The following is an 11,912-nucleotide window of genomic DNA, read 5'->3' as shown; positions in this document are numbered from 1 at the left end:
TTGATTTTTTTTATATATATATATATATATATATATATATATATATATATATATATATATATATATATATATATATATTAATATTATTACAGTTTAAAATAAAAGTTTTCTATTTTAATATATTTTAAAATGTAATTTATTCTTAATGAAAAAACCTGAATTTTCAGCAGTCATTACTGCAGACTTCAGTGTCTCATGATCTTTCACAAATCATTGAAATGTGCTGATTTGCTGTTCATTTCTTATTATTATCAATGTTGAAAACAGTTGTGCTGCTTAATATTTTTGTGAAAACCATGATGCCGTTTGTTTCCGGATTTTTTTTTTTTTGTTGTTTTTTTTGATTAATTAAAAGTTCAAAAGAATTTATTTGAAGTAGAAATGTTTTGTAACAATGTAAAAGTCTTTTTGATCAATTTAATGCAAAAACAGTTGAACGGTAGTATTCATGATAATCTGACCATTAGAATATTATGTGATTATATGTATGTGTGTATGTCTTTGTCTTTTTTTTATATGCATGTATGTATGTCTTTGTCTTTTAAAACTATTGGTATACACAGAACAGCAGAAAGAGAATTGGAAAGGCCGTGTATGAACTCACATCAGAGGTTGTGTTGGCTTTGTGCTGATGTAAGAGAGAGTCAGTATGATTGACCTGTGTTTTTATGCAGTGAAGGAGAGAGTGGTGAGGGTCATTTTCCTCTATCAACATCGCTGGATCTCTAGATCCCTCAGGCCATCAGTCTCACTTTCTCCCTCAGGACCACACAGGCCTCTGGAGGGAGGTCACATAGGAACATATTCTCAGCTTCTGAAACTTCGTAAATATCTAATACTCAGTGCAGAGTTGGAGAGTAGCTAACTTGAAGTAGTGACATGCCTAACTACATTTTTCAGTAGCTTAGAAACTGTGTAGCTTTTCTAGAAAGAAGCTATTTTTGTAGTGGTGTAGCATGAGAAAAAGCATTATGTCATATTATATGGCATCAGTTCTGTGCTAAAGCAAAAATGAATAAATGTATCATTCGATAAAAATATCAGGCAGCACACCTGTTTTAAACAAATATTAGAATGATTTGTGATTGGTGAGCATAAGAGACTTCTTTAAAAAAAAAAAATAAAAAAAAATAGTTTTTTTAATTGTACCGACCCAAACTTTATTATAACAGTATTTCTGTCAGGACCACTATCGTCAAAGATGATTGACAATTATCATACAGTTTGGATTGGCGGTATGGTTCTGTTCTGGGCAAGAACTCCCTGTGCATCCATGCAGCCTAGCATGGATGATAGCAGGGAGAGCAGCGATAACCCCCCCAGGGTAAACAGAACAGAACCAACATAAATGTATTGCAGATATCAACAAGAGTTCAATAATTGTATGTACACATTTTAGAATTAGTCTGATTCAGAAGGCTGAATCCTGACTGACAGAGGAGGAGTTGGGGATGGAGGAGGGTAATTAGCTATTGAGCAATGCGAAAACTGCTGATAATACTGAGGGATCTTATATATGAATGCTGAGATAGGTGTTGTATTCCCATAGGTAGATGGGGATCAGCTGAGAGTCAGCTGATGCGAGCTTGACTAACGTGACCTGCCAGAACTAACGCTACGCTTGATTGTAATAATGTGTATGGCTAGCAGCTTGCATCTTTCTATCTTACTAAAGGTTTACTGTGCTTTATAGCTCATGGTTTGGCTGCAGTTTAACTAGCATCTAGTTTAGCAAGCGCAAGCAACATTTTTTTTTTTTTTTATATTCTCATGCAAACATAAAAATTTAAGGGGTTTTTGTCCTACAAATTTCACTTTGTATAACATACAGTTCACCTTTAAACAGCACATACTGACAAATATATTTAATCTTATTTTTTAAATACAGTTTTAAAAATAGGGTGTTAAGAAAAGAAATGTGAGATGGGAGTAATTGCGATTTTCCTGTGATATATTACAGAGTAACTTAAAGATCCTATTTCTTATGCTGTATTAAATATTTGTATTGTGTTGTTCCTCTGTTTGGCCTTTAGAGGGCACTTTACCCATTCACATATCATTAAAACATCAGTGAGAGCAAGAGAGGAGCCTGAGAAAGAGCTGAAAGAAACTTAATTGAAACCTTCAAAAGAGAAGTCTTGAGATATACCTTCTTATGGCAAATCAACTAGGATCAGAATTCGATCAATGATGCACTGAGAATTTGGACTTTAAATCTCATTCAATGAGAATGTAATAAATAAGGGATTAAATATCTCTGTCGTCTGATGTAGAGGTCCTTTGGTACTCTCTTCTGGCTGTGGCCGTATCTCTAGTCACTCCTCTGTGAGCTCTCGAGTCTCTGCAGGCCTCTGCCGACCTGCCCATTAAAATCTCATTAGAAGGAGTGAAGGGAAGGTGATTCCCTTTGGCGCTCTGTGGAGAGACCTGCTTTACTCTGCATGAGGGCCTCTCTTTCTGCCCTGTGTGCCTGGGATTTCTGCTCTGCTTTGGGGCTTGAGGCGAGCCCCCTCTAGGGTCTCTGCCATCTGTGATTTTGGTATCAGTGCTCAGCCACACATTCAGGAACATCAAGGCCTTGTCTAATAAGTCCAGCATCTAGACATTTGTCCACAGGAAGCGCCATGACTCAAATGTAAGCCTGGGTTTATTTTGCGATCATTCCAGACTTGCTGTACATTATTCTGCTTATTTGACAAAAAATAAAATAAATAAAAATAAATAAATAAATGACATATTAATTTTTGAAATTAATAGAGTGATATGAGCGACATGAAATTAGCACAGCTATTAAAGCCAATTGTCAGGGATGGTCATGGATGGAGTGTCAAAAAGAAATACATTGAAAATGAATGAATGAATAATTACATTTTAGATTGCAGTTTTTAGGATAAGTTTTTATTCAGATTACAATTAGAAATCTTTCTATTTTCCAGTGTCACACTTTTTTCAAACACCTTACAGTCTGATGATGATTATGCTTAACCCTCATTTTGTGTGCATTAGGTATAAGGCAGGCATATGACCAATCAGAATCAAGTGTTATGTTCTCGTTTATTGTTTTAATTTCTTAAAATAATGCAACTTTTTAATTAAAAATAATTAAATTAATAAATACATACTGTACATATTACATACATACAAACATAAATGTTTTAGATTGCAGGTATTCCATTATAAATTCATATTTAGATTACAGTTAGAAATCGTCTAATTTCCCAGTGTTGCATTTGTTAAAGTCTATCAATCACCTTATCGCCAAATTGTTTATAATAAACACTCATTTTTGTGCATTAGGTATTAGGCAGGCAAATGACTAATCAGAAACCAGCGTTGTTGTGTTCTCCTTATTTAATTTCTTAAATATAATGTAGCCTTTTTTAAATGAAAAATTATAATTAAATTATAGATAATTTATAATTATATATAAATGTTAAAGATATTATTTATTAATAAATGACTAAAAGAATGAATAAATGTTTTAGATTGCAGGTATTTGATAAGATTAGATAAGTTTATGAATTCAGCCAATAAAATCTGCTCTGACATAATTACTTTCAGTTTTTTGGTACTCTTGCTTAATTTTCTGCATTGATTCCATCTGTTGTTGGTGGGTCCTTGTATAAACACTTGTTTAAACAGTGATTAGTCTCGCCAGTGTTGAATTAGATTAGAAACATGCACAGTGAATGACTTATCTTTTGTGGTGTTTACAACCAGCCTGTGCCTTACTCCATATCTTGTGCCAATGTAAGGCTGAAGTTATATTTATGCAGTGGCAGATGTGGAGAAAACCCACAGTGACTTTATTGATGCACAGCGAGTCGTGTGTCGGATTCGTGAGCTGGAATGCCTGCTGTTTAATAAATAGGTCGTTGGGGTCAGGTGTGTTTTCTGCGCTGCTCTTTGGGCATATCTTTAAGGAGACAAATGTGCTTTTAGCCTGCGGAGAGTGATACTGAATTAATACACTGCATTAATGTGTGTCAAAGGCAGAATCTGTAGCTAAGCTGATAGTGTTGTAAATTAGGTCATTTCAAGCTTTGTGCTGCTGAGATGGAGTTCTGGGTAATCTAATAGACTGGATTTGGATTGATACTAGGGAGTTTTGAGTCTCTGGCGCATAAACCACAATGTGAGGTGTGTTAGTTGGGATGCACACACATATGCATATACTTGTACAGATATACATTATTGTTTACCAATCCCAATAGTCTCAGATACTGCAAAATGTGCATGTTTGTATTGTGCAGGTTGCATATTTGTGAACTTTTTTGTGTACTCACATCCTGTGTAGTAAATTTGTTATAATTTATAAGCTTGATTCATTCACCAAAGCATGCTGAATTCTGGATGCCTGAAAACCTAATTACATTTGTACTGTGTAATTTCTGTGCTGCAAGTGTCAATAAATGGAATTGCATCAACAGAGTGCTGCAGGGATGACATGTTTTTGTTAGCATTTTTAGCATGAGTTAACATTTTAGCATTTCTGTTTCCTTTGCAAGTCAGTGAGTTTTTTTTAACGGGATTTTGGTTAAATGTCTGAAATAACGGCTGTGGTTAACAAAAGCTCAAGATATTTTTTTACGTTTTATTGATACTTTTAAGCTTTTACTTTTACTTGGTTAATTGGCACTACAGAGTCATCTAGGTAAACTCATCTATTCACTAGACCACTTTTTCAGCGTATTGTTATATCGCACTTTTGCAAACTATTTGAACTCATATTTTCAGGGAAAATGTTTTTAAAGACTGAAAGAGTTGCTGAAAGCTTATGGTGACGCTGAAGTCATGTGTCTGCAGTGTAGTTTGTTTATAGCCTATGTTTAGATTCTGATGACTGTATTTAGGCTTCAAAACCCATAAAAGTTGTGTTCATATGGAAGATTATCATGATGAACAAAATGTGTAAGTAAATTGTTTGTCACAGAGCTTTATTTTATTGCTATATTCTGAAAAGTAAAAGGAAATGTTAGCGTTCGCGTTATCCTGCTAAAATACACTTTATAATGATGGTTTTCAAACAGGTTTCTCAAACACGCCCCCTTCTCTGCCATTGGTTGGTCAAACAGATAGTACCGCCCCAAATACGCACCATTGCTTGAGTCAGTGTTGCTGTGTTGAGATGCTAAAATAAACAGATCAATGTTTAATTTTCAAATCAATTTACAAATGGCTTATTGTTGACTAACATAAACATACGAAACTCCTTAAATATGTGAATGTTAAGTTTACAAGCACACAAGTTGAAATGCTGATTGTTTTCGCTCATTGTGACATATGCTTCATATTGACAATAGTGGCAAGGTGTGTGTGTTTGAGAGAAAGTCTTCATGATTTAGAATACTTATGATTACCACATGCTGGGTTTCCCCACCAGGCCCACTACAACATGCCACAAACCCCAGTGCCAACAATTACAAACACAAACAAGAAAAGACAGACAGTAAGGCACTTTCTCAAGATGTCTGACATGCTGTTCCAAACTCATCTTGCTCTCTGCTTTTCCCTCTCGTCAGTTTTGTTTTTTCCAATCTGTCCCCCTCTCTCTCCTTTTCCCTCCAAAGTTGCTTGCCGGCATCTTTTCCTGCAGTTTCCACAGCCGCCACATGATGTCAGACACATTTCAAACACAGTCCGTTTATACCTCAGAAATGGGGGTGGCAAAAATATTTCTGTATCCTGGATAGTTTCTCACATCTGTTGCAATGACACTGTCTAAATCCTACAAGGCGCCATACAGGAAATCAAAGCTTAAATGAGTGCCTTCATATCCTCAGATAGGGCTTTTCATGACTGGAAATAGAAGGACCATCAATGTCTTGCAGTTGTTCCTGCCACTCCAGCACTAAAAGCAAGAAAAATCCTTCCAAGTATGCGGGCTTTGGCCAAACTCATCCAGTTAAATGCCTAAACGGTGGAGCGGGAGATTTGGTGAGGAAAAGCTGAAAAGAGGTTCAGATAAAGGTGTCCACAACTGCAAACCTAAAGCCATTTAACTCCTGAAAAGCTTTAGCAGCTCAACTGGCCTTTTTCTTTGGGGAAGTTTCAAATCCTCGGTTTAAAACACCTGCACTTTTATATCATGTGCTATAAAATATAAAATTTTTTGCTTTTCTTTCTTTTTTTTTTTTTTAACAAATGCTCAGTTTGGGGGTCTTAACCTTATTTGTCAACCTTTGATATATTATATAATGTATTGTATTCCTGTGATGGCAAAGCTGAATTTTCAGCAGCCATTTCAGTGTCACATGATCCTTCAGAAATCAGAATACTTTTGTTTAAAAACCCCGCACTTTTTTTATATTTGCTATTAAAAATAAAAATTTTTTCTTTTTTTTTTTTTTTTTTTTTTTTAACAAATGCTCAGTTTGGGAGTCTTAACCTTATTTGTCAACCTTTGATATATTATATAATGTATTGTATTCCTGTGATGGCAAAGCTGAATTTTCAGCAGCCATTTCAGTGTCACATGATCCTTCAGAAATCAGAATACTTTTCCAAATTTTTTTTGTGGAAACCATGATGAATAAAAAGTCCAAAAGGACAGTGTTTGTTTGAAACTGAAATCTTTTGTGAAATTAAAAACTTTTTTTCTGTCACATTTGATCAACTTAAAGGATCCTTGCTTAATAAAAAGTAATAATTTCCTTTAAAAAGTTTGGGTTTAGGACCAAATGTTGACTTATTGTTCTGCTAAACTTATGTTTCCTGTAAATTCAAGAAAAATATTTATTTGATCATTTTGTCTTATAATAACTTGGGTAACAGAGTTACACAATCGGTGTGTTTAATGTGAATTTGAATCATGACTTTGAGCCCTCCACAAGAAGCGGATGACCATGACCAATGTGTATCTTCACAGCAGTTGCTATTGGATGGTAACTGAAAGAATGCACTCATATTGTTGTGTGTATGTTTGTTTAGTTTCACAACACACTCACGTAGACAAATTATGGAGAGCTTTCGACGGTAATGAAAACATCCTTTCGTAAGCTTGCCATTATACTTAATAATGCCCACATTAATGTTAATTATGCACCCACTGATTCTCTGAAGAAATAACAACTGTGGGCTTCACGCAGACGGAAAGACGCTCACACAGTAGTTACTGTATCCCACTGCCTTTGCAACTGCTAATTTTGTTGATTTACAACAGCATCATTTGGATATAGCCGTCCTACTCTCCAAATCAACAAACACACATGCTGTATGAACCCCTGCTATCATGTCCTGACTCAGTGTAAGACGTTCAATCACAATGCTTGAGAGGATTTGCGTGTGTTCCTTTGCATAATTCCATGTAAAGCTCATTTTCGCTGTGTATATCTTCTCTCCTCCTATTATTGGGGACAATGGGCTTGTGAGCGGCTCTTTTATGGACACACCTCATTTGAACAGGCTATTGATTGGCTTCTCAGACCTGGATTTGGAGTGAACTGGGCTTGTTTTGAAGTGACAAGGCACAGCTTGGACTGCTCTGAAGACTTGAAAAGCAGAGAAGCAAGGCTGTTTTAAAATGTATTGTAACACTGTTAGTGTTGCTTTAAAAAACATTTTAGAGCAGGACCACTTTGGTCATTATTTCATTGTTTTATGTGGTGCCACTAGTGGTTCAGCAGTTATACACCTCTTATTTAACATTTAAATAGAAGATGTGATTCTATATCTGAGAAGACATCATGGGTTTATCATGTAGTTACGTTGGAGAAGCTGTTTCCAATATACCACTTTTCAAAGTGAATAATGGAGCATGACTTCCTGCGCTATAACATGTCAAGGTGGCAGCAAAAAGAATGTTTATTTTTATCTCCCCACACTGTTATCTTCTTGTAAGGTGTTAACAACTGATTATCTAACCTGTGCTTCAGCAGGTGTCTGTTTGTGAGAAAATTCTTGTCATTTCTATGTTTCTCAGTTGGGAAGTGATGAGATCTGTATTAGTCATCCATTGCAGTTCAAACCTACACCTGAAATTTTCCATTATTACAGGTTGTTCACTTCAAGGATGATAACTATTACTAGAGAGTTTTAATAATAATTTATGAGAAAGTCAAAGCCACAGTTATAACGATGACTGAAATCACTTCCAGAATTTTTTTCCAGCTGATGAACAATAAAAAAAATCAGAATCCCCCTGAATCTAAAGCACTCAAGCATTTAAAGTGGCAGACGGCAACAGCAACGTTTATGGTAAACTGAATTATCGTCTGTTGGTGTGGATGCTGAAATAGTTAATGTTATAGTCATCTTCATAGTTATCGTTCTTTGAACAGGCCTTTTATTTGATGTAATTAGAATATAATTTTATTATTTTTATTAATCTCATTCTGATATTTTCACAACACAGAATATTCTTTGCTCATTTAATGGATCGGCTCCATTTAAAATTGTCACTTTAGATGAAAATTCAAGAAAAGAAATGTTCAGTGATGCATACAGTAGGAGATAATCTGAAGATAATAATGTTGAGAGTAGTTCAATATTTCATTTCCCCCATCTCTTTTTCAGCTTCCATCGTGCTGCAGAAGTGGTGGTGCCAAATGCACCCATGTTTGGATGGCGAGGAGTGTAAAGCTCTTCCAGACCTGACTGGTTGGTCCTGCAGCACCGGTAACAAAGTCAAAACCACCAAGGTGAGTGGGCCAAGTAAATGCGAGTTGCATTTTGCTGATGGGGTTTATTTGGTTCTTAAGGAAATGTAGGGCCACACTAATTAAATCCTGATTGCACTCTGACACATGCTACATTTAAGTCCAAGAGAGCCAGGTTGGCACAGAAAGTATCTTCTGCCCATGGTAAGAGGAGAATCTGAGAACCTTTTGGATTGCCATAAAAGTACCTTTAAATTAGACATTTCTAAGAGCTATTATATATACAGTATATGCCATCAAAATACTCCCCAGGAGCATTCTCAGAAGCCTATATATTCTTTGAGGAACCCTTCTCCCGATGCCTTTTTCTCAGGCAAACCATTCTTCAAAGCAACATTTTGTTGAGGCCTTACTTTTATAAGTATTCTCTGAAGCCCCTGAGAGAACAAGAAGGGCTATGTTGTGAGATAAAATGGTCATATATAGGGGTTTCTACAACAATTAAACACACCTCTTCAGATGTTCTCATGTTTCATGGGCAGATCATTGCAGGGACAGCTATGGAGTCAATATAATGCCACTTATATATGCAAAATAATAAAGTTTTGCAAAAGAAAATAAAGTTTTGCAAGCGAAAATGAAAGTATTGAGAAAAAATAAATGTGTTTTTTGCAAACAAAAATAAAGAATTGCAAAATATAAATGAAACAGCACAAAAGCAATGATTTTGCAATACATATTTTCCATGGCCATATCTACTAATTTATTTGCAACTCTGCTTTTATTTTGCGTTTCAGTCAAGTTTGAGTTTGCAATACCGTTTTTCCTTTGCGCTTAAACGTTTCCGCGCGTCTCATTTTCTGGCACTGTTTTGACATGGGGGTGGAGTCACGGGACGGGGGCGTCATTTACATAACTCCTAGCATAAATTAAGAAATGACTGTAACTGTAAGTAAAAAAAAAAAAATGAAGCTCTTTTTGTTTTAAAATTCTTTAAATTTCTCATAAATTTAATGGGTAAACAAACCCGCGTGGCCATATCAACCTGGGATTATCAGATATGTATTTAATAATATTTTATTTTGAATTAAGACATTTTTGATAAAAAAAATTATTACATTATTAAATTATTATATTAACACTAGAACTGCCACGGGGTCATTTTACCCATGGCTGTTTTTCAAATGTAGGCTACATAATATGTTTTCAATAAAGAATATCCAAGTCTCACAGTCATTGACTTTTACTAAAATTGTGTTATTTACAATCCCCTGTTGTTAAAAAAATTGTTTAGATAAAACCAGAATAAAAGCTGGGCATTTATACCTATAAGCGCCATCGAGTCAAATGTACACATATAATTCCTTTACTGTCGCGCTGTCATTGAGCAACGTGTTAGCTTACTGCAAACAGTCACACAACGCACGTTCAGACTTTGGATTAATTATTCACTTTTGTTTTGCACATTTTTTTGTCGTTTATTGTTCTCTACTGTGTTGCTTAGCTATTTATTCCTGAAAAAAAAATCTGAATTATGATGTAATGAATAAAACTATTTTTATGATTACCCCAAGTTTATTGGTGTTGTTCTCTTATTCAAATGATAAATTATACAACTAAACAAATAGATAATTGATTAGGTGAAACTGTGCTATTGAATATGTCGTTGTATCATACATCCTAGTGCATACATGCAGTGTGGTGAATTATTATGGCTTATTATAGTCTATTTAGGGTATTTTAGTAATTTAAAAAACATGGGTTATCTTAAAACATTTTATTATAATATTACACCACCCAAATATGTATTTATTTCCTTGTAATTCTCGTTGTCATTGCAGGCTGGTTTATATTCACCAATAAGAAAAGTGATTAGTGTAACCTGCTTAAAAATAGCCGTAAACTTAAAACATCAGGACAAAAACATAGTTGATGACTAAAAAACTAACCATTTTATGACTCTAGACATTGTGACGACAGTGGCATAATACAGTGACATAGGTTTTTTTAGCCATATCAAAACAGTAGTCATGTGCATGGGTAAATTTTACCCGCTGGCGCTTTTAGGTATAGCGACCTCTGGTGGTTTAAGTGTTAACCATAGTCCTAGGCTACGGGATTGTGTTGCACGCGATGTAGACAACATTTGAATAAAGTTTATTATGAATAAATGTTAAATAAAGTACATAAAATAAAATAGGCCTACAATAATTTTTTTTATCCATCCCACAAGTCTTGTAAGTCCATGTATTTTATTGTTATTATTATTGGTAATATATTTATATTCGTTATGTATTTGATTTTTTTTTTACCTTCATTTCGATCTCTTTACTAAAACGTTCAGGGCTGCGTTTCCCAAAAGCATCTGATTATAAATGAATAATTTGCATAGTTTAATTTGTAAATGAAAACACCACTCATTTATCGTCACATACAGGTGTAAATGCAATCATAAAGTCAAAACTTTATTGGCATAATTGCCAGGCGTTTACAGTATTTGCTAAATATATGGTTAACTAGAAGTTGTTCCCTCAATAGGATCTCATGGCCACGACATATTATCACGTTCCCACGAATTAATATCTCATGGCCACAACAAAACTAAACCAAAAAGACTCAAGCTTCATTTTTTTTTAAACTTACAGTTACAGTCATTTCTTAATTTATGCCAGGAGTTATGTAAATGAAAAAAAGAAGTCGAGATCGATATGAAGCTTGAGTCGTATACCTTTTTAATGATGTAAGTTAGTTTATGAAGTTAATTGCATCCTTTAACATTAAAACTAGCAGTAACTCTGAACTCATGTAAACAAAGAACGCTTCTGTGCGCTGGCGTCCTCCCACAGGTTAAGAGATTTTAAACAAACACATTTAGTTAACCAAATGAAACAATACACATTTTAAAGCTATGAAAGTGTGCACATTGAGAGAAGTAAACAGCAGATGTTCATGTTAACAGGTTCTTTAACTTGAGCAAACACTGGTAATACACATATACATTTGTTAATAAAGTTAATAAAACGAAAACATGCATGTTTTAATGCTAGAGAATAAAAGGAAACGATCCACCCACATGCCTCTGCTCAACGATGGTGCCTGGATCAGTGAGCTGTGCCTCGGGCCGATGACGTCACTTCCAGGGAGGCATACCCAGGCCTGTTGTACACGCCCCCGTCCCTTGACTCCACCCCCATGTCAAAACAGTGCCAGAAAGCGAGACGCGCAGAAACGTGAAGCGCAAAGGAAAAACGGTATCGCAAACTCAAACTTGACTGAAACGCAAATAAATTAGTAGATATGGCCATGGAAAATATG

The 11,912-nt window shown here is 35.0% G+C and overlaps 1 protein-coding gene across 1 annotated transcript in view; it reads left to right on the top strand.

The window, feature by feature from the left end:
- The window catches only part of LOC107558879 (protein FAM19A4-like), a 33,291-nt gene that overhangs the window by 16,041 nt on the left and 5,338 nt on the right, over window positions 1–11,912 (top strand). The window contains exon 4 of the mRNA XM_016242572.1: window positions 8,515–8,639. Coding sequence (XP_016098058.1) covers window positions 8,515–8,639 — 125 coding nt within the window. The remainder of the gene's footprint in view (window positions 1–8,514; window positions 8,640–11,912) is intronic.

The sequence above is a fragment of the Sinocyclocheilus grahami genome, unplaced genomic scaffold (genome assembly GCF_001515645.1).
Source record: "Sinocyclocheilus grahami isolate Dianchi unplaced genomic scaffold, SAMN03320097.WGS_v1.1 scaffold664.1, whole genome shotgun sequence".
Taxonomy (NCBI): Eukaryota; Metazoa; Chordata; class Actinopteri; order Cypriniformes; family Cyprinidae; genus Sinocyclocheilus; species Sinocyclocheilus grahami.
This window is presented reverse-complemented; position numbering and strand designations above follow the sequence as displayed.